The sequence below is a fragment of the Trichomycterus rosablanca genome, chromosome 6 (genome assembly GCF_030014385.1).
Source record: "Trichomycterus rosablanca isolate fTriRos1 chromosome 6, fTriRos1.hap1, whole genome shotgun sequence".
Taxonomy (NCBI): Eukaryota; Metazoa; Chordata; class Actinopteri; order Siluriformes; family Trichomycteridae; genus Trichomycterus; species Trichomycterus rosablanca.
In genome coordinates this window covers 11534929-11559501 of record NC_085993.1, presented here as the reverse complement: position 1 = coordinate 11559501, position 24573 = coordinate 11534929, and the positions used below count along the sequence as shown (strand labels likewise).

At 39.9% G+C, this 24573-nt stretch overlaps 1 protein-coding gene and 1 long non-coding RNA gene across 2 annotated transcripts; one reads left to right on the top strand and one right to left on the bottom strand.

The window, feature by feature from the left end:
- Positions 1-703: 703 nt before the first annotated feature.
- On the top strand, positions 704-7770 carry LOC134316274 (uncharacterized). The gene is made up of 3 exons (XR_010013071.1): positions 704-774; positions 7232-7358; positions 7481-7770. It is a non-coding gene; the product is annotated as an uncharacterized LOC134316274 (long non-coding RNA).
- On the bottom strand, positions 7267-24344 carry ppm1j (protein phosphatase, Mg2+/Mn2+ dependent, 1J). Its single transcript, XM_062996604.1, has 10 exons — positions 23962-24344; positions 15324-15441; positions 12711-13040; positions 10909-11021; positions 10590-10674; positions 9768-9886; positions 9556-9619; positions 8309-8416; positions 8073-8224; positions 7267-7670 (listed from the first exon to the last, which is right to left on the bottom strand). Exons 1-10 carry the CDS (start codon positions 24219-24221, stop codon positions 7523-7525), a joined length of 1497 nt encoding a protein of 498 aa, XP_062852674.1. The 5' UTR covers positions 24222-24344; the 3' UTR covers positions 7267-7522.
- Positions 24345-24573: the final 229 nt, after the last annotated feature.

The following is a 24573-nucleotide window of genomic DNA, read 5'->3' as shown; positions in this document are numbered from 1 at the left end:
GTAGTTTTTTTCCGACTCGGACACAGCACTGTGGTATATTGAAAATACGAGGGGTCTCAGCCAACTTGGACCCGGATGTGACGTTTCATAAGGTCGACACGTCACGACTTAACAAGCGGATAGGAGCACTTTGTAGTTCTACAATTACTGACTGTAGTCCATCTGTTTCTCTGCATACCTTTTTAGCCTGCTTTCACCCTGTTCTTCAATGGTCAGGACTCTCCCAGGACCACTACAGAGTAGGTATTATTTAGGTGGTGGGTCATTCTCAGCACTGCAGTGACACTGACATGGTGGTGGTGTGTTAGTGTGTGTTGTGCTGGTATGAGTGGATCAGACACAGCAGCACTAATGACGTTTTTAAACACCTCACTGTCACTGCTGGACTGAGAATAGTCCACCAACCAAAAATATCCAGCCAACAGCGCCCCGTGGGCAGCGTCCTGTGACCACTGATGAAGGTCTAGAACAGGGGTGTCAAACTCACGGCCCGCGGGCCAGATCCGGCCCGCCACGTCATTTTATGTGGCCCGCGAGAGCTTAAACGACTGTACGATTGTTGTGATGGTTCGAGTCGTTACAGAGACGCAGTGATAATTTAATGAGACTCCTGCGCCTTTAAGTGCAACTGGTGACATCGTAGTCATGGCAACTAACTTTGACCTTCGCTGAGAAGCCATGTGACTTTTACGGCAAAAAGAACGCGGGTAGTAATGTAAACAATAATAATAAATATAAATAATTATCTTGCAGTATAATACAGAAGCATCGTCTGTAAGTACTGGCGTTTATATTCTCAGTTGTTTGTAAATGTTTAGTGAGTATATCACAGCGTTTTAGTTACAAATTTACCGTAATTAAATACAGTTGTTACCGTTACTATAGCAATTAGTATCTTTACACAAAATTTTAACTCTTTAGCGCTATTTTACGTTTGGTTAAATTTCATATTGTACCAGATGTAACACTCGACTACAGCTGTGTGCTTTTACTGTATTAAGTTCTTTATTGTTTTTATTGTTTGTATTTTTACTTCATTCTGGTGCACACAGTGTATCACAGCTGGGAAGCAAATAAAACTGACTGTATTCTGAAGAGAGCTGTCTGTCTGTCTGTCTGTCTGTCTGTCTAGCTGTCTAGCTGAGAAAGGGGGATAAGAACAATTGTCTTAAAATACTCTGTAAAATCCTACATTAACTGCATCTCTCAAAATGCATGCTGATTTTGTGACCTGCAAAGTGACACATCCCGCCAGTAGATGATGTTAAGAAATATTTACACATAATCCCAAAATGTACAAGAAGATAAGTAAGAAAATTAAGCATAAGGAGGAAATTTAATGAAAATGAAAACAAGTTTGTGCTTCAGGAAGAGAAAACGGTGCATCTCTTGTGTTATGAGGCCGTGTCTGTGGTAAAGTAGGACAATATAAATGCAGAATTTAGCCTCCAAGAAAAACAACAGACTGCAATCACAGCAGGATACGTTACAATCGGCCCTTTGAGGGCCACAATAATGCTGATGTGGCCCTCGGTGAAAATGAGTTTGACACCCCTGGTCTAGAAGATGACCAACTTAAACAGCAGCAATAGATGAGAGATCGTCTCTGACTTTACATCTACAAGGTGGACCTACTAGGTAGGAGTGTCTAATAGAGTGGACCGTGAGTGGACCCGGTATTTAAAAACTCCAGCAGCACTGCTGTGTCTGATCCATTCGTACCAGCACAACACACACTAACACACCACCTCCATGTCAGTGTCACTGCAGTGCTGAGAATGATCCAAAACCTAAATAATACCTGCTCTGTGGGGGTCCTGACCATTGAAGAACAGGGTGAAAGCAGGGTAAAAAGACAGATGGACAGAGAGACAGATGGACTACAGTCAGTAATTGTAAAACTACAAAGTGCTTCTATATGGTAAGTGGAGCTGATAAAATGGACAATGAGTGTAGAAACAAGGAGGTGGTTTTAATGTTATGGCTGATCAGTGTAGACAAAATTTACATTTACATTTACCAGACGCTTTTATCCAAAGCGACTTACAGTATACAGTTTTTAAGCAATTGAGGGTTAAGGGCCTTGCTCAAGGGCCCAACAGTGGTAACCTGGTAGTGGTGGGGTTTGAACCGGCAACCTTCTGCTTACTAGTCCAGTACTTTATCACTAGGCTACAACTGCCCTACAGAATAACAAAAACCCATAATTAATAATCCTGACTAGGGTCGCTGTAAAATCTGGAAGCAAGGCAGGGATACAGCTGGACAAGGCAATATATTGCAAGGCAACAAACACTTAACACCTTAAGCAATTCAAAGCAGCCAATTCGTTGTCTGAATGTTTTTGGAAGTTGAGAGACTATCAGTATATCTGGAGAAAACTCACACAGACTTCAGCAGTCTTCAGACCCTGACCAGAGACAAAGATCTGCCACTCTAAAGCAAACCCACAATATGCACTAGTGCCAGTCCTATGCTTTAATTAAGGAATGACTGAGGTAGAGATCTTCTTCACAAAGCTGGTAATTAAACCAAATAAATTTCACAAAATTGTGCCCATCTTACAGTGGTTTAAAGACATACAGTGTATCACAAAAGTGAGTACACCCCTCACATTTCTGCAAATATTTTATTATATCTTTTCATGGGACAACACTATAGAAATAAAACTTGGATATAACTTAGAGTAGTCAGTGTACAACTTGTATAGCAGTGTAGATTTACTGTCTTCTGAAAATAACTCAACACACAGCCATTAATGTCTAAATAGCTGGCAACATAAGTGAGTACACCCCACAGTGAACATGTTCAAATTGTGCCCAAAGTGTCAATATTTTGTGTGACCACCATTATTATCCAGCACTGCCTTAACCCTCCTGGGCATGGAGTTCACCAGAGCTGCACAGGTTGCTACTGGAATCCTCTTCCACTCCTCCATGATGACATCACGGAGCTGGTGGATGTTAGACACCTTGAACTCCTCCACCTTCCACTTGAGGATGCGCCACAGGTGCTCAATTGGGTTTAGTCCATCACCTTTACCTTCAGCTTCCTCAGCAAGGCAGTTGTCATCTTGGAGGTTGTGTTTGGGGTCGTTATCCTGTTGGAAAACTGCCATGAGGCCCAGTTTTCGAAGGGAGGGGATCATGCTCTGTTTCAGAATGTCACAGTACATGTTGGAATTCATGTTTCCCTCAATGAACTGCAGCTCCCCAGTGCCAGCAACACTCATGCAGCCCAAGACCATGATGCTACCACCACCATGCTTGGCTGTAGGCAAGATACAGTTGTCTTGGTACTTCTCACCAGGGCGCCGCCACACATGCTGGACACCATCTGAGCCAAACAAGTTTATCTTGGTCTCGTCAGACCACAGGGCATTCCAGTAATCCATGTTCTTGGACTGCTTGTCTTCAGCAAACTGTTTGCGGGCTTTCTTGTGCGTCAGCTTCCTTCTGGGATGACGACCATGCAGACCGAGTTGATGCAGTGTGCGGCGTATGGTCTGAGCACTGACAGGCTGACCTCCCACGTCTTCAACCTCTGCAGCAATGCTGGCAGCACTCATGTGTCTATTTTTTAAAGCCAACTTCTGGATATGACGCCGAACACGTGGACTGAACTTCTTTGGTCGACCCTGGCGAAGCCTGTTCCGAGTGGAACCTGTCCTGGAAAACCGCTGTATGACCTTGGCCACCATGCTGTAGCTCAGTTTCAGGGTGTTAGCAATCTTCTTATAGCCCAGGCCATCTTTGTGGAGAGCAACAATTCTATTTCTCACATCCTCAGAGAGTTCTTTGCCATGAGGTGCCATGTTGAATATCCAGTGGCCAGTATGAGAGAATTGTACCCAAAACACCAAATTTAACAGCCCTGCTCCCCATTTACACCTGGGACCTTGACACATGACACCAGGGAGGGACAACGACACATTTGGGCACAATTTGGACATGTTCACTGTGGGGTGTACTCACTTTTGTTGCCAGCTATTTAGACATTAATGGCTGTGTGTTGAGTTATTTTCAGAAGACAGTAAATCTACACTGCTATACAAGCTGTACACTGACTACTCTAAGTTATATCCAAGTTTCATGTCTATAGTGTTGTCCCATGAAAAGATATAATGAAATATTTGCAGAAATGTGAGGGGTGTACTCACTTTTGTGATACACTGTACATTGGCTCCCTCCTAGTATACATCATTCAGATAAAGGACATATGGTGAAAGTTGACTCCAGACTATATTCCTTTTTTTTATTTTTAGAGGATCAGGTTTTCACAACATCAAGTTATGTGTCTTCACACATCAGCCTTTGATAGCAAGATTTCTGAATGACTTTTGTGAAGATTGTAAACAATTGTAAAGTGTTGAGAGTGGGTCCAAGAGGGGCTTATTTAATTTTACTGGTTATTTTTGAGGCTGTACCTTTTGGGGCAATTAGCACACAAATAAAATAATAGAATTTGTTTCATTCTCCACTACAATTATACTCTTTAAAGCTGCACCAGTAAAGATTTTGGTTTAATTTGTGAACTTTATTCTGCTCCCTATTAATGTACATGTGTACAAAGTTCCATCTTCCAAAATTTTCATTGACTGCCAGAGATCATCCACATGGTTTGTTTCAGTGTCCTAAGATGGTCCTAGGATGGTCATTCTCAACTTGAAAATGAAAACTTTAAGTGGCACCTATATGCCATCTTACAGGAACACCTGCAGCATACACACTTATACACAGGAGCCCTATATGTGCAGAAAGTAATCTCTATTGTTCAGCATCATCTTGTTTTTTTCTCCAACTCTTAATTTGTAAATCCAAACTTAGGAAAAATATGCTAGACCACCACTGTCAAGATACCTGTCTTGTGTTCAAATATCACTGTTGCCCCCAGGAGGGAGGGGTGGATAAGGGAATACAATTTTGGGTGCTGCAACAATAACTTTTACTGTCTGGTTTAGTAAGAGAGAAGCATAGTCCTTTGTACATTGTAAATATCTCCGAACTAAAAGAATCTGGTGTTTGCTTTGTTTTTTTTTGTTTTTTTTATAAATAAAAACACAACAAACACTATTTTTTAGTTAAATTACGAACATGAAAATCTTTTTTTCTGAAGAAATTGTAAATTACACATTTAAAAGTTACATACAAGTTAAATTATAATTTATTTTTAAGAGGACTTAAAAGTAACCACCTAGATTTCTGGGACTTGTACACCAGTTTAAAAACAATTGCATAATTGCTTAATATAATCATTAATATTTTAATGACACAAACAACATGGCTTTATAAAAACACAGAAAATGATGCATTTAAAGGTCATCAATTTATTGTCAATGTATTACAGTTGCTCGGCTTTACAGCTTGACAATGATGAAATCTTTAGGATGGTGACACAACAAATGCAACAAAAAAGTCTGTTAAAGGTAATTTAGCCTTAAATAGTTTAATTTACAGTTACAAGGAAAAGGTTTATGAACCCTTTGGTATTACCTGGATTTCTGCATTAAATGCACCTAAAATATTGTCTGTACTTCATCCATGGTTAATAATAGACAAACAATTTCTGCCTATACTAATAACACACAAACTACGTGTTATTACTGAACATATTAAATACCCATTTACAGTCTGTGATAAGATTTCTCCAGATGCCAGGTTATTTACATATAAATTGTAAAGATGCCATATAATATTAAAGGGTACACAACATTGCAAAGATACCTGCATATGTTAATAACAGCTCAATCAAAAATGAAAATCAGTCATGAAATAATTGAAGTTGCTGATGTCTCCAATTATGTGTCCATTTTAAATAAGTACATAAAAAAGTAAACATTGTCCTGTTCAATGTGCAGAAATACTCATTGGATGTTCCATAATGTTTATTGTATAATGCTCTGAACATCACATTTTTTTTTCTGACTGTGAAGCATAATGGTGGAAGCATTTGCCCTGTAAATTGTTGTAGAAGATTTAAACGTAAAATATCAGTGCAGCAGCCTGCCAACTGAAACTTAATAAAAGACCTCGACCTGATTAAGGTCCTGTTCATGCAAGAAATCACAGAAAGGTCTTCAATTGCTTCTCAGTGCTCTGCAAGACTGAGCAGCAGGAAATGTTACTGATCCTAAAAAGAGTCTAACAGTTGAATTAAATTCACACACAAGGATTAACATAATCCTACACTTACTGAAATTAATTGTGTTCGAGTAATAAAAGCTTAAATAGTCTTTTTTGTTTAGGCAGAGTGTGTTTGTCTGTTATTATAGCTTGGGTGAAGTCTATTCCACATTATGAACATTTCATGCAAAAATTCAGGAACATTTGAGGTTTTCTATTGCAACTCTACGTATATGCACAAGTGTCCAGGGGTTATGAAGTAATGATATTCAGAATCAGAATGGTGGTTCTTAGACTAAAATGTGTCAACATTAAATAGGGGTTTGGCAGATGCCACACAATTTTACACAAAGTAGCTTAAGTGCATTTAGATACAGTATATAGTTTACAGTAAAAAGGTTAAGCTTACCATTAAGCACGGGTTTCTAGGTTCAGCATGAGACCTGATCTTAGACTAAAAGCTGCTTGAAAAGAAATTCTTCACTCAAATAATTCTAAGCACATGATTAAGCTTTTAAATCTGTCTCTGAGACACTAACCCATTAGCTACAGTTTGGGTAAAATGTTTTAAGCACAAATAATACATGTGGGTTGGAATATCTACATAACCTTCAACATGGCTTTGTGGAGAGGTAGGAAATTAGGTTTCAATCAAACGTGTGAGTAGTTACATGGCTGTATTCAGTCTCCACAAATTAAACACAATGCTACTCATACAATTGTTGCCCTTCCAGAGGGGGGCAGTTAGCCCTCTAAACTCTCAATGTCCAAAGAGAACTGTGCTTTTCTTTTTTGTGGTAATGATTTATTACTGAAAAGGCTAATGCACTAGAGTCACTACAGATGTGTTTAAATAGACACATTCTTTGGGGATATTCGGGGCAGCCAAGGAAGATGATTTAATTTGCAAAGATTTAATTACAGCTTGATGAGTTTCTGCCTAAAGTGCTTACATTTGTACATCCTTCCTCATACTTTTCATCTTATATCAGCAGTGGTTCATCTTTTAGTAAAGTTCTCGGTAAAACATGTTTTAAGACCCATATTCATACTGACAACATTCAATTAGCACACTTGATCTTTTTCTCTTGCACCACTGAAACCTCCAGTGTATAACCCAGCGGCTTTGTCTGTGGACGTATGAAGAGGGCAGCGAACTTTCACAGCAAATCTGTGAGAAACGTCGGATGAGAGAAGTGGCACTTGATGATGTCATCCCAGGCTTAATACGAAGAGGTAAGAGTCTAGCTGCTTCCTCTGAAATGTATGAGGAAGAGGAGCAATGCACACATCTCTCCCACCAGCTTAGTTATGCTCAGCTAAAAATTGATTTTTTTGGTATTGCACCCCTTCCTCAGTCTTAGGTTTGATTCCTCGACAGAGGAGAACCCAACCAGCTATCATGTCTCTGACTCTGCTCCAGCCAAAGGGATGACAAATACTGTGATGTCGTCGCCTGATCCCAGTCTTTCGTTGGGTAGCCTCCAGCCTCGTTCCTTTAGAACCCCACGTGACCTCATTAGAAGATCCTGAGCGGCCAGTGTGTACCTTTTACACACAAAAATGAACTTTAATTTAATGTTTATGCAAGTAACTTTGTCATTTGTTTTAAATTAAGCTTGTGCTTTCTAATAATTAAACATGTAAACGTACTGTATATGCTAAGTTCAAATGACAGTATTTTCTGGTTAGGAATACTTTACTTCTAACTAAAATGAGCTCATCATTCCATTTACACCTTGTTACATGTGTTTACTGTCCAATTACATTATGGTAAGTTTAGACATGTCTGTTTCGCAAAGGTTCTGCCTCACTCACAATTTTAAACCGCCAATCTGACTACACAGAAATAAATTACGATGATCATTTGAACGGGCCAATTAAATGTCAAAAAGTGTTTTTCAGTGCATTTTTGTGGGCAGATTATGAAAAAGATCTGAAAATTTTTACCTCATTGGGTCGTTGGGCTCACAGCAGGACAGAAATTTTGTCACTGCATCAGCTACTTCTCTGTCAGATGTGACATCCCACAGTCCATCAGTGCCCATGATGAGAACGTCGTCAGGTCCGTGCTTGTGCTCTGAAATGTTGTATACTTTCACCTGAACATGCAGCGCAAAGCACAAAAACAATCATTAAATGCAGGATAAATTACAGTATATTGAAATAATTCTATTTCAACCCACCTCTGGACAGCAGGACAGGAAAGGTTTAATGTAAATGTTGGAGTTGTACACTTTTAGGTCATGATCGCCTAAACCACGTGTTACTCCAATAGTGGCCATGACTCTGGCCTGTTGGCACACAAACACACACAAATCAGGTTATTTTTAGTTTATTAAACTTTTAGAAATGGACACAAAATGACAATACTGAGAGTGAGCTTAGGAAAAGAAATAAAAGCTCAACTTTACTGTAACTATCACCGTTTTATATAATCATTTGTATGCAAAAATGTTGGCACCTCTAGCCAGATTACGTACTTTAAAGTAAAATGTAAATACATATTATACATTTATAAATTTCTGCAAACAGTAATGCATATTTAGTTTATCTGATGAACCTAAAACAAAAAATAAGACATTATTGCATGTGCAAAAATACCTAATACATTCTCTTTAGCAGATCACTGTTAAATGTGGCATAACATGAGCAAAAGTAATATCACATTAAATGTTTACTGATTTATTATTGAATTTTTGTTAAGTTTAATGCTACAACTGTTACGAAAATGCAATTTTTAGGTTTGTTTCTTGAAGATGATCTGTAATGTATTTTTTACTATCTAACAAAATGTGGGACTTCACACTGTTGCAAAGCAAAACCAAAAGAAAGCATGTGAAATAATTGTGAGCACCTACAAAAGCACTTGGAGTTTGATAGATGATAATGTAACTTGGACTGGAAACAGGTTCCATGGTCTGATTAAAGCTTTTTGACAACAATTTTGTTGAGTTTACCATAAAGAAGAACAATTATTTAAAAAAAAAAAACACCCAATCCTCACTGTCAAGTTCAGAACATAATCTGTGATGTTTTGGGTTAATTTTGAGGACCCTAGAGACCTCATGGTTGGACCCTTCAGCAGGTTACTAACTGAAAACTTCAGTCCAAATCCACACAAAAAAGTTTGTATGTTATCCTAGTCCCCTGAACACAAGTAATGGACTATGAGCATTAAGAATCTGGAGAGGTTCTGTATTGAGAATGTTCTTCTGTGCTCCCAAATTCATTGCTCTCAACAAGCTCTCAATTTTAAGACTAAGTGTTATTGGGAAAGGGACGTTTAATGCTGGGGTGTCAGTAAAACAAATATCTTTTAATAGGCATGTTCATGTAAAACAATATTTTAATCAACAGACAGGTTTTCTTATATTTTTCACAAGGTGTCAATAATTCTATAGCTTAAATAAATGAAACATTAATCTACTACCTTCTTCCCTTCTCCATAAATTAAAGGGAACTTGAGGTCATCTTCCACAATTGTTTTATATGCCCTGTAATGAAAAAAAATGAAATCACCAAGATACAAACACCTTATTACTATGATAATTATGTAAAATGATTTAAATGTAATATACACGCAGCATATAGCATCTATTATAACTTTAATAAAACAACCCATAAACTCTTAACCTCACTTACCAGCCAGTCATGGTGTGGTCTCTAAAGAGCATTTTCTTGCCTAGCTCGTTGTGCTGGATGCGTCGGGGAAACTCAATGTGTGTAAACTCATTCCCAAGCAGTTCTGGTTTTAAGAAGCCCTATAAACAAGACCACATGAGTAGTACAGTTTGTTATATTCAGTAATCTAACAAAGAACACAATCAACAAGAAAAAAAAGTGTTTTCAGTCGCTGACCTGCAGTCCGTCTGCATTATTAAGTTTATTAAACCAAGTATAGTTTGAACCATTTAGCATTTTTATTATTGCATATCAGTAATACTACAGGACGGGCAGCATGGTGGCTCAGTGGGTAGCACTGTCGCCTCACAGCAAGAAGGTCCTGGGTTCGATCCCCAGGTGGGGTGGTCTGGGTCCTTTCTATGAGGAGTTTGAATGTTCTTCCTGTGTCTGCGTGGGTTTTCTCCGGGTACTCTGGTTTCCTCCCACAGTCCAAAGACATGCAAGTGAGTTGAATTGGCGACACTAAATTGTCCATGACTGTGTTCGATATACCCTTGTAAACTGATGAACCTTGTGTGATGAGTAACTACCGTTTCTCTCATGAATGTAACCAAGGAGTGTAAAACATGACAGTAAAATCCTAATAAACAAACAAACAAACAATACTTCAGGACAGACAAAACCTTCTCATAGTAGCATTTTTGTTCAGGATTGGAAAATTAGCATGTTTTGTTATGCTCTATTTTTTATCTTTTAATCTGAGAAATACATTCAGTCTGAAAGTGCTTTAAGTCTGAACTGAACTAAATGTAGTGGATGGTTAAGAGATGAGGAACTTACCAGGTACTGCAACCGCTGTCTCTCACTCTCTGGTGTGAACTCATTAGACATGGGTATCACCTCTTCATTTTTGACGATTATGGCTCTAAAATGCAAATGAGACATTTAAAGCCCAGTACAATACGTTGCTTTAACACATTTATTAGAAATGTGTTGGTTTGAAAGTGTTGTTAATGAAAATCACAGATATGATGAAACACAGTCATTCCAGATATTAATTACTGTGAGATTGTAAAAATTAATATAAGTTAATATATGTTTCTGAAATGTATTATCTCATGTAATAGTTCACTGTATTCCTGCATTGTATTCCTCTTACCGACTGTCTCCTGCATTTGCTACGTAGAGTTTTCCCAACAAATGTACAGCAGCCAAGGCACAACATCCTCCCGAAATACTGTATGATGCTTTCTCCTTCTCAATGAGGTCATCCTGCATACAGAGGTGACACCAGAATAACAGAAATGTCTTAATCTGTTTGTAATTGCATATGAAAGCAATGTTTTTTTGGTCTCTGTATTGCAGCAGGGTAGCATTGTGGTGCAGTGGGTGGCGATCTCGCCTCACAGCAAGAAGGGTCTGGGTTTGATTCCCCGGTTGGGCAATGTTTACACTGTATTTACTTACTGGTCATGAGTGTGAAAAACAAAAAGCAGTAAACTGGTAATCTCCCCATTTTTCCTCCCCATTTAGCGTACTCAATTCTTGTCCTCCGCTGCTGAGAGACACCAGATCGCGTCCAAGGAGAGCACACTGCCTTTTTCACACGTGTACAGCCCTCCTTTTCTCCTTTACACAGCGTGTGAAGACCCACCCATCCACACATAGTCAGGCCCCCACCCTGCAGATACGGTGGCCAATTAGTATCTGCTGTAGGCACTGGCAATTATGCCCGCCAGATGGCGCCCAGCCGATCGGTGGCAACACCAAGCTTCTAACTGGGAGTTCAGAAATTTGGTGCTGGTGAGCTAGCGGAATATCCTGCTGCGCCACCTGGGCGTTAATCCACAGTTAACAAAAATAATACAAATACAATATATGTTAAGTTTTACCTGTGAAAGATAAGAGGCCAAGTTAGAAATAGGTGCATTGAAATGTTCTTAATTCAGGTGATGTCTATTTTTATATATATTTTTTTTTCCCCCAATTTTTCTCCCCTAATCTAGTCGTGTCCAATTACCCTGATTGCATCCTCTATACTGATTCGACCCTTAACCGCTGACGGCACGTACAGTCAGTACAGACTGCATTTTTCACCTGCACGAGTCGAGTTCATACACTTGACGGGCACTGTGTACGGAGGGCCACACCCCCATCAGCATTATTCCTCAGCCCTGTGCAGGCACCACCAGTCAGCCAGCAGGGGCCGCAGTCGCACCAGTTATGAGAACCTATGATCCGACATCTTACCCTCTAACCCTCAACAACAGCCAATCGTTGTTCATGCAGCCGCCCAGCCTAGTCGGAAAGGCAGAGCTGAGATTCGATACGATGTCTGGTGAGCTAGTGTACTTTACCGCTGCACCACCTGAGCGGCCAATTCAGGTGATGTAATCATGTTCGGGTATAAATGGAGCATTAAAAAAAAGGCCATAGTGGACACTCAGGTGGCATGGACATGATCGGCTGTGTCTGGTAGGATGGCCAAACACTAGTCAATGCACTTGTTAGTGCCTCTTAGTGCGTCCCAAACTGGGACAAAAATAATGAGTTGCAGTAAGAAGTATAATAATCTGTTTTGGTGACTCCTAAAATATAGGGAGCGGCCAGAAAAGAAAATAAGCTACAAGTCATAATGTTAATCCTGATTGGTACTAGGTAAAAGTTTAAAAGCCTGGGTAAAATAGGACATCATCGAAGATTTAAATATTAACACTAATACAAATGTGTTTATTCAGAATAAATTGTATACCGGACCTAATTCTATAATATTAATAAAATAAAAGTAGGTTGAAAATCAGAGCTTCTAATCTAATACCAGCTGCCTTTATTTTTTTTATAGATATTCTGTCATATGAAAACAATTATTTTGTGCCCCCAGCAGGTCTGTGAAACTTAGAATGATTACTTTCAGCAGCTCAATACTGGTTATATGTTTGTGAATATGTATAAAACACTCACCATCTGTTTGAAGGCATTCTCTATGATGCCCATGACCAGGCTATCCAGACTGACCACCTTCTCCATGTGAAAGCGGGCAATGGCATCCCCAGGGCCATCCGGGTCTTCTCCATCCAAACAGGCTCCCTTCTTCTGCTCAGCCTGGTACAGACTCCCATTTTTAGCTAGGCAGATGGGCGGGGGGCTGCTCTGATTCTCTAGAAGATGGGCCACTTCACACAGGCGGTCTCGTATGAGCCGATGGAGGAGCTTGGAAGCCATGAGGGCAGCTCCAGAGCCTGCGTGGCCATCGAATACACCCCAGAAGTGCATCTGTATACCCGTGGTGTCCTGTAGGAGTGTGAAGGACAAATTAGAAGACAGGAAAATATGAAGAGAGTATGGTGAAGGAATTACTTATATATATACATATATAGATATATATATATACACTGCTTAGCCATAACATTAAAACCACCTCCTTGTTTCTACACTCACTGTCCATTGTATCAGCTCCACTTACCATATAGGAGCACTTTGTAGTTCTACAATTACTGACTGTAGTCCATCTGTTTCTCTACATACCTTTTTAGCCTGCTTTTACCCTGTTCTTCAATGGTCAGGACCCTCACAGGACCACCACAGAGCAGGTATTATTTAGGTGGTGGATTATTCCCAGCACTGCAGTGACACTGACATGGTGGTGGTGTGTTAGTGTGTGTTCTGCTGATATGAGTGGAACAGACACAGCGCTGCTGGAGTTTTTAATACTGTGTCCACTCTATTAGACACTCCTACCCAGCTGGTCCACCTTGTAGATGTAAAGTCAGAGACGATCGCTCATCTATTGCTGCTGTTTGAGTTGGTCATCTTCTAGACCTTCATCAGTGGTCACAGGATGCTGCGTACAGGGCACTGTTGGCTGGATATATTTTTGGTTGGTTGACTATTGTCAGTCCAGCAGGGACAGACAGTGAGGTGGTTTTAATGTTATGGCTGATTGGTATATATATATATATATATATATATATATATATATATATATATATATATATATATATTTATATATATTTGTATTATTTAATCTTAAATGAACAAATCAACATTGATCAGGATAAAACAATAGCACAGCAAGCAACAACGACATCAAAACACACCATACTATTATTATATAAAGTATCAAAATATGGGGTAGCACAAAAGCGAGGGAATCACAACCCACCCCGCCCCAGGTAATGATTTAAGTAATCTATAAATCTAATGTTAATTTTTTTATTTTTCATAAATTTTAGGGATTGAAGAAGTGAAATAAATTCAACTAACAGTGAGGGAAGAGTTGAATATAGAATAAACAAAAATACAATATATTATATTTGTTTATTATTATAGTAGTATATTATATATTTAAGCTTCCAAATGATTACTTGTCTGTTCTGCAATAATGATACAGATGACGTAGTAAATAAAACAAATGAAATACTTTTTAGTACCACAAGGGGGCAGCTAACTGAATCTGCCCTTTTACACTGTACACACAGACACATCTGCTTTCTAATTACAAAATACAGAGAACCTAAAGTGACCTGTTAAGGGGATTACCAGGAGATTAAAACCTTGTTACAGGCCCACTTCTTTCTTATGTCTACACAAGCAGACAGGAAGCAAGCTGTGAAATAACAGACCCAAATTTATAAAGCATTCAAAGCCAGTTTGATGAGTATTGGTGCCAGTTTAGTCACTTATTTAACATAGAGAACATAATTAAGTCATTTGGGAGTCAGGAATTTACCACTCCAAATGCCTTTTGGAGTACACCTGCTCTACTCTGGTATTTAGTCAGGCAATGGGCCCTCTAAAAAGCCTAACCGTTATTAAAAGCACTTTATGCGCTTCAAACACACTAGCATTCTTTATTGCATTTTTCACAGATTTCACAGATACATCCATACTGACATGTTTGGTATGCAAAAGTGAAATGTCCAATTCCCCCTCTACAATGTTAACCTAAAGCATGACATTCCTGCTGGCCAAGGAGGACCACAGACTAGCACAGGCCCCCTCTCCCTCCAATACGTGTGAAGCCATCAGGCTTTTCTTTTCACCAGCCAGTGGCAGATTCCTACACGGGGTCATAACATGCAAGGAGAAACATTCATTCATTTATTGTCTGTTTTACCACCACTTTTTCCTATTCAGAGTTGTAGTGGGTCCAATTCACTGGGCAAAAGGTAGGAAACACCCCGGACAGGTTGCCAGTCCATCAGAGGGAAAACACACTTACACACGCTTACCTAGGGCAATTTTGTATCTCCAATATATCTCTAGACTGAAAAGGAAACCAGAGGTGGGGACATGGTGAGAACATGAACATGCAACTCCACACAGAAAGGACTCAGACTGCTCCGCCTGGGAATCAAACCCAGGACCTTTTTGCTGTAAAGTGACAGTGCTACCATTAAGCCACCGTGCTGTTTGCTGTTGCAGCAGCCATGAGGTAATACCCCATCCGAACACCAATTTCTCAGACTCAAATCAAGGCTCAAGACTGAGAATGTGAATAAGCAGACCTGAAACTGAGATAGACCTGCTGTCTGTTGTTGATGTGTTGCTTAGTTGTGTGCTGGTTTAACTCACCCCACTGTCCTCTAGCATCATGCAGGCACGCTGCTGTTTACTACTGAATTTCTTTACATACAGCACGTCACACGAAGCCTGGTCTTCATTCAGCATACTCTTTCCTGCATTTATCACCCTGAGATAAAGGAGAGAGAAGGTACATCAATGTAGTCCAATTCTTGTATCTGTATGAAATACACTAATTGGATTATGCATTAGAATATCTCATAGTGATGATTAATGTCCTGTCATGATATGGAGTTGAAGACCTGGCCCCAATAAGCTGACTTAAAAACTTGGTTCCTGTATTACAGTGACCAAAAAGAGATCAGTTTATTTGATATCTAAATACATCTCAGATCTCTTTATGCTTATTCAATTATTCATGCATTCATTCATTTATTCATTGATGGTCTGTGGTACAATTCACTGAGCAAAAGGCAGAAAACCCTAGACAGGTCGCCAGTACATTACAGGGCAAACACACATTAATACACACGCTCATACCTAAAGGGACTTTAGTAGGACTTTATGGGACAGTGGTAGCCTTGTATGTAGAACTTTGAGCTATCACCTGAAAGGTTGAGAGTTCAAATACCAGCTCTGCCATGCAGCCACTGTTGGGCCCTTGAGAAAGGTCCTTAACCCTGTTTGCTCCAGGGGTGCCGAACAATGGCTGACCCTGCGCTCTGACTCCAGCTTCCAAAAACAAGCTAGGATATGCGAAGAAAGAATTTCGTTGTACTGTACATCTGTATATGTATATATGACAAGTAAAGGCATTCTATCCTAATTTCAGTTAACCTGACTGGATGTCTTTGTACTGTGGGAGGAAATCGGAACACCCAGAGAAAACCCACACAGACACGAGGATAACATGCAAACTACACACAGAAAGGACCCTGATCGCTGAACCTGGGAATCAAACCCAGGACCTTCTTGCTGTAAGGCAATAGTGCTACCCACCAAGCCACCATGCCATCCATCTCTTTATGCCAAAACCAGGGGCATTAATATGACACCTATGTATATGTGCTGTTAGAGCTTTTAATCTTTTATGAAGGCTTTCCATAAGATCTTGTAGCACATCTGTAAGAATTTGTATCCATTCAGTCAAAAAAGCATTTTTAAGGTCAGGCACTGATGATGAATGAGAGGGTTTGGCTCGCAGTTAACATCAATAACATCGAACTCATCAAATCATGTCTTTATGGATCGTGCTTTGTGTCCAGAGGCACTGTCAAGCTACTAACAGTAAAGGCCATTAGTTTCACTGCAAAACTCATCAAATTCATTCAAATAGGCTGCTCAAATGGGCTGTGTTAGGAGATTTTTCTGTAAATAAGCTGCTATAATATATGCTGCTATAATTAATTGCATGTTACAGTATGTAAAACATAATTGGATTATAGTTATGGATTATTGCCCAGTGCCATATAGGAGAAGCTCATTTCCCAAGAATCATTGTGGTAACATTAAGAAGAAGTTGCATAAATTCCAGAGAAATGTGGTCTGAAAAATGTGTCAACTATTTTCTAACAACTGCTGTTTTCTCTCTTACCGTCATTATTGCTAGTCTAAGAACACACAGTTTTCCGGTGACTATTACTTAATGTTACATTAACTTTTTTACTGTTTCCTCTTACTGTAAGATATTTGAGGGCAGAAGGTACAGAGAGCTGTTAGTGTTCTGAAAATTAATTCCACCCACATCTCAGGTATGACGCGCATAATGAAGAATTTAAGGGCTTTAGGAATTTTTAGGTTTAATACCAAGTAATTTGGCCATATGTAGAGTGATCTGAAAAGAGGAACTAGTACATGTTTGTCATGTTGACAAGTTCCTCTTAATTTATAATGGCTAACAACTAACAAACTATTTCTGAAACTCAAGGTTTCTGTTTCAAGATCATTTTTCCTTTACATAAAAGGTCACAGCAAAAAAAAGTCCAGTAATTTTTTTAAGCACGTAACATAACAGTCAAAGAATTTCTTCAATCAAATCTTACTGCAAATGTATATATATTTACACACTGATCAGCCATAACATTAAAACCACCTCCTTGTTTCTACAATCACTGTCCATTTTATCAGCTCCACTTACCATATAGAAACTACAATTCTAGTTCTACAATTACTGACTGTAGTCCATCTGTATCTCTACATATCTTTTTAGCCTGCTTTCACCCTGTTCTTCAATGGTCAGGGCCACCACAGGACCACTACAGAGCAGGTATTATTTAGGTGGTGGATTTTTCCCAGCACTGCAGTGACACTGACATGGTGGTGGTGTGTTAGTGTGTGTAGGTATGCGTGGATCAGACACAGCAGCGCTGCTGGAGTTTTTAATACCATGTCGACTCACTGTCCACTCTATTAGACACTCCTACCTAGTTGGTCCACCTTGTAGATGTAAAGTCAGAGACGATCGCTCATCTATTGCTGCTGTTTGAGTTGGTCATCTTCTAGACCTTCATCAGTGGTCACAGGACACTGCCCACAGGACGCTGTTGGCTGGATATTTTTGGTTGGTGGACTATTCTCAGTCCAGCAGGGACAGTGAGGTGTTTAAAAACTCCATCAGCATTGCTGTGTCTGATCCACTCATACCAGCACAACACACACTAACACACCATTACAATGACAGTGTCACTGCAGTGCTGAGAATGACCCACCACCCAAATAATACCTGCTCTGTGGTGGTCCTGTGGGGGTCCTGACCATTGAAGAACAGCATGAAAGGAGGCTAACAAAGCATGCAGAGAAACAGACTCTACAGTCAGTTATTGTAGAACTACAAAGTGCTTCTATATGGTAAGTGGAGCTGATAAAATGGACATCGTGTGTATAAACAAGGAGGTGGTTTTAACGTTATGGCTTATCGGTGTATATCGTTAAAAACTGGTGGGTTTATTTCCCATTAATGCCAAAGCCATTTGAAACCCTGAGTGCAAAAGAGCATAATTAGCCCTGGGTGGAAGAGATAGCATTTCTCTATATGCTTTTCCAAAACTGTACCCACCCCCACCCCAAGGGTTAAACCCAAAGGCATATTATAAAAAAATTCCACCATTTGAGTAACACTGGTGTTACAGAAGCACTGACATTGTATTGATATATGATAATATTGATATTCATAATGATTTGTAACAGCAAATAGTCTTGAACTCACAACAACATTGACTTATTGTTTTTAGCAACTGCTTTAACCTTTTCAAGGTGGTAGTGAATAACAGGGAATCATGCTTCACTCATTCATTTACACATTCTCATGTCTACAGGCAATCTACATGTTAAAATGTTTTGGCTAGGTGGGGGGGATACCAGAGAACCTGAATGAAACCCAGATGGGCAGTTGGAGGACTCCACATGGAAAGTAACTGAAGGAAAGAAATAAACCCTAAAGTTGTGCAGCATCAATATAATTCTTGTCTTTTCGAAATGATATTTATTTAATTAACACCTCATCTTGATCAAGATGATAGTGGGTCTGGCGCCCTTTAAAACAGCCCAATCAAAAGTTTTAATGACACTTTAGTGGCACTTTCCTTTCCAAGAGTTAAACAAGTAGTCTAGCGTGTTTAAAGTGCTTTGCGATGACATTAGACAATGTCTAGCTTCTGATGGGCAGACATTAGAAGGAGCAGGAGTTGGGAGTATTAAAGAGAGAGTGGTATAAAGGCTCTCTAAATCAGACGATAGGTTACTACTTAATGTTTCATGTTTCAGATCTTTTCTCTCCACAGGACATACAGTAAGTGCTCCATTAACACAATGGGACTGTTAGCTGCACCACTGCGTTGTGCAAGCTAGAGAGAAAGCTCAGTTTGGGTCAGCACAACATAATAAGAGAACAGTAAAAAAGATATTGCTGCATTGCAACTTGTAAATAATGACCCATTCTGCTTCGTCCTTACTCTGTTCTTCCATTGTTAGAATACCACGTCAGCTAAGCATTATCAGGTATGCTGAGTCACCTTGCATTAAACTCCTTATATAGAAAAAGAAATTTCAGGAATACACAAAATGAACAAACCATCATCTCAAGGTCACTGGTAAAAATGCACATTATTTATACTAAAATATATTTTTACTGGTCACATAAAATGTTTAGCTACAGCAGTACATATTTAGAATAACCTAACACAACTGACAGCACACATGATCAAGCATTTACTTTTCTTTTTCTTTTTTTGCATTTTTCCCAATTGTCCTTTCGATCTAGTTGTATCCAATTACCCGATTGTATTACGCTTCCTCTCTACTGATGTTGATCTCCACTCCTCACTGAGGAGAGCCGACTGACACACGCCCCCTCCGACACATGTGCAGTAGCCGACTGCATCTTTTCACCTGAACGAGGTGATATGTTGGTCAGCTTTGGGTACGGAGAGCCACACCCTGATCATCGCATTATATCCTGACTCTGCACAAGCGGCATCAATCAGCCAGCAGAGGTCATAATCGCAGAAGTTATGAAGTCCCTGTTCCGGCTTCCCACCCTGTATGAACAACAAGCCAATCATTGTTCATGCAGTTGCCCAGTCCAGCCGGATGGCAGAACTGAATTCGAAATGTCAGATCTGGTGTGCTAGCGTGTTTTACCACTTAAATGTTCAAAATAATACAATAATACATACAGCTTAATGCACAGCTCTGTATCTTTCTATACGGCCAATCTACCTAGTGAAATTGGTAGAGTTATCCAAATTTCTAGGTTTTCTGTACGCTAGTGTTGCCCAATATTGTAAAACATAACAGGCATAATAATGTTCTCTAGCACACATTGTCACTGTGTCTTGTTTATGCAGAAGATACAGGAAATGTCTGTTAACATTGAATGCATCAATGGCAAGCAATAATGGATTCTAAATTATGCTGAATATATTTGACCTATCCTGTGTTTCAGGACAGTATTAGACCTAAAGCTTATACTAATTATCAAATATACATTACAAAGTCATGTATCTTGTCTTCTCTTTGTACATTCAGAAGCAAAATAGGCTAGGCATGTGTAGGGAATCTAAAAGAGATGACAGACATTGACTGATGTTATAGCTTTTGTAGCTTGTAACCTTATTGTTTTGTTGAGGTCATGCTGTAATGGGTCTTGTTACAGTCACAACATTACTCGGTGCTTGTCAACTGTCAGTACAATTTACACACACACTCAGTAACAATTAACCTGACTGCATGTCTTTGGACTTGTGGGAGGAAATTTATGCACCTGGAGTAACCCAAGTGGACACAGGGAGAACATGCAAACACCCAAACCCAGGCCCTTCTTGCTGTGAGGTGACAGCACTACCCACTGCGTCAACGTCAACTCAAAGTCAAAGTGAACTTCATTGGCATTCAGACTATACAACAAGCAGTGCACAGCTTGCAATGATTGACTGTTGTTCAGGGTGGGATGAGCTGGACCAGGGTTCCTCAAAACTGATGCAATTATGACCTCTGCTGGCTGGTTGATGGCGTCTGCACAGAGTAGAGGAATAATGCTGATCAGGGTGTGGCTCTCCGTGCACAGGGCTGATTCGCATATGAACTCAGCTGATGCAGGTGAAAAGAAGCATTTGGCTACTGCTCACGTATCGAAGGGGGAGTGTGTCAGTTCGCTCTCCTCAATCAGGGGCGGGGGTCAGCACCAGTAGAGAGGAAGCATAATGCAATTGAGTAAAAATCGGACGTGCTAAAAATCTGAGGAAAAAGGGAAAAAAGGCATAAAAAAAGTGCACAGCTGAACGAGTCTGAGCGAGACGATTTCTTCAGGCTCTGATGTGCAAATATATCATAAAGACAATCGCCCAGGTAGACACATTAGACAAGATAGACAGATATATATAAAAATGAGTCACAAATATATAAAAATAGAAATATAAAAATATATACAAAAATATATAAAAATAGAAAAATATAGCACAGTGTATTGAATAATATATTTTAAATTGTATAATCTTGGGGCAGCACAGTAATGCAGCTGATATAGAGTCCTGGGGCTTCGGTTCGATCATTGCTTTCAGGCAATTTTTGTCCACATTAGTTTAAGTAATGTGTTTTTTATTTTCAAAAACTTGTAGAAGGTCTGCAATGCCCTGTAATAGATTGGTGCCTGGCCCAAGGTGTATTCCTACCTTATGCCCAGTATTGGGTGGTGCCAGACCCACTGCAATCCTGCCCATGACAAAAGAGGTTAGGTAAAATGCATACTAAATTCATTTCCAAATAAATGGACCTTTATATCTCTGTGATTTATTCAACATTAAATCTTACTGAGCTTGTTTAGGAAGCACAGTGTCTAGGATACCCTTTAAATAACATAATATCCTACTTTGAACAGGATGTTTTTGTATAAGGTGGCAGATTGATTTCTTCATATTTGTAAAGGTCTTGCTGGTAAAGAGAGATGTGAGTAAATACAACTTGACACACTCGATCACATGACTTGGATTCTGTCTCACACTCTGGCTTTTGCTGTTGAGGCAAGAGGATGTGGTATAACATTTTCACAGCAGATGCTCAGCTGCTTTATGATTATACCCTGGACATGTCTAAGCCTGTATACAGTAAGCGGAAACAAATATTCAACCATGTTCTTGTTTACACACACACATTTGTAATTGTTGGCACACACACACACACATTTATAATTGGCATTTATAGTGCAACATTTGATGTGGGGATGCTTCTCTGCAAATGGTAAAAATATGAAAGTAGCAATATCACAGGAAGGAGGAAAATGCATAAAGAATAAAATTTCGTTCAAGTCAATCTTTTGACTCTGAATTCCATTTTTATCAACCACTTCATCCTAGTCAGGGTTGAGGAGAGTCTGGTTACACTGGGAAACACTAAGTGCAGGGCAGAACACCCTTGACTGGGCTCCGATCCATCACAGGGCATCGGCCACCCACTCAGACATAGCAAATCATATCTGTGTTGATGCGTGGCCGGTCAAAGTCAAAAGTCAAAAGACATACAGTGGCGGTTCTATACCATGTGAGGTGGGGGGGCCAGGCAGGGGCCAGAGGCTACGTTAGAGGGGCCAATTACTTTCTGCCCAAATGTGCATTGTGGGCATTAAGAGAAAACAGTCGATATTTCATTTATGCAGTATTCAATCTACATTTTCTTGAGTTTGATGTAAACAGATCAACAAAGAATCACCATTTAAGGCATTTGCTTTGTTTAAATGTCATTTATTCAGTACTTTTCTTTTTCATATTCAATTCATATACTGTATTCCTGGGGCGGGCGTAGGGGGGCCAAACTGGTTGTCACAAGGGCACTGGCCCCCGCTGTCCCTCCCCTAAAACCGCCACTGAAGACAGTGTGTAAATGTTAAGTGATTATGTACACTAAAAGTATATTGTTGTTTCTGCTCATAAATGCACTTTTTGTTCATATTTATGAATACAAAGTCAAAATATATTATGTGTGTAATTGTTACATGATTATGTACACTTCAAGTATATTAAATAACAAAATCAAACATGAATAAATACTTGTCCCTCCCCCCTCACTGCATGCTGCATTGTCAGTACTATAAGATATTATAATGCCATATTTGTCCTCTGTAGACTGTGTCCTAGGTCACCATAACAACAAAAGACTGAGATCAGAAAATGAAATAGCCTTAAATGAACATGTCCATTAGGCTTATAGATTTAAATGAGCATGAAAAGAAATAATTGAATGCTGTGCTGTTGCTGCTGTGCAGTGGCGCTATAGCGCACTAATCTGAGGTTTGCCCTTGATGGCGAAACATAACTGAATCGACACTGCGAGTCGTTCACTTACTGAATCATTACCAAGCACCTGTGTCTTTGTCTCTTGAACCTGTAAGGCTCTTTTTAAAAGTTTATTTATTTGATAGATCTAACAAAATGCATCAGTACCATAAGTAATAGTATAACTATGGCTATAAATAAGATTTATATTGTTTTAGATTATAGGAAAAAACTCGCACATTGTGTGCATGTTTACCAAATTGCTAAGACAAGGAGAAGAGCCGATTCCTAAAATTTGATTCCGAACATTGTACATGTGAATCAGTACTAAAAAAAAGAGTCGATTCCTTTATTCCATGCGTTACAAATTGCGAGTCAACTTTGCAGTTTCGCAACGATTCAGGGAACCGATTCTGATAAAATTCTATTCTAAAATTGTACATTATGAGGACATGAAGTCGTAAAATCGAAACTCCAAATATTACGAATGTACACACATGTAGTAGGGTCCTTTTTACTTAAAGCAACTGCCTCTTTGCATTTATAGTTTAAGATAATCATTTATTATCCGAGAAAAGAAGAAAACATACAGTTTGTCTGTCGGTGAGAATGTGTGAACCAGCCCCAGAGGAGTCGATTCTTTCATTCAACGCATTGAAAACTAAGAGAACGCCAAGCTATTTCGGAATCGATTCACACAACTGATTCGACTCATGTAACGGATTCGACAAAAATTCCGTTCTATATATTCTACATGACAAGGACATAAGGTTGTAAAATGCATGAGTACGTAATACATCTACAAGCCTATATGTGTCCCTTATTAAATTCCAGCCCCTGATCAAGGTCTCTGCGCGGCCCTTCTCAACGTGACATGCATGCATCGCTACAAAAAATGGTGACATGTTGGAGAGCTTGACACTCACTCTGCGTATCCAGTGCCCCAGGGCAGGCGGGTGTCTCTCCGCAGGGTGATGACAGGCCGGGATGCGTGTTCAGCTGCGTACTGCACCAGCTCAGCGCTCAGCTCCAGAAAATCGGGCCGCGCGTACGGGAAGCGCGGGGGTAGAGAGTCCGCTCCGCTCTGCTGCTGCTGCTGCTGCTGCTGACCATGATGATGGTGGTGGCCGTGCGGAACAATGCCACCCACCAGCGAGGACATGGCATTTTTCACCTTGCTAATCATGGTGTTGCAGAGAGCTCAGTGGAAGAGAAGCAGAAGCTGAGTGGAACAGCCCAACAGCAGCAGAGGCGCGGTGCAGGAAGCCAGAGCTCTTTAGCAGCTCCAGTGACCTTTCCATTCACGCTTCTCTCCTCATATCATAGAGCTTTCAATCCCCGGTGATCCGATCCAGTGTGATAATCAGCCGAGAGGATCCAGGGACATGGTGGAGTCCTGCATCATGCTGTATCGGAGGAGCGCCTGACTGTACAGCGTGTACAGTGCACAACGTCTGTGGTTGATGTCACTACAAGGAACTGAAGAATGAGGCAGCAACAGAAGCGCACAGTGAACGCAGCACAGACACTCCAGTTAG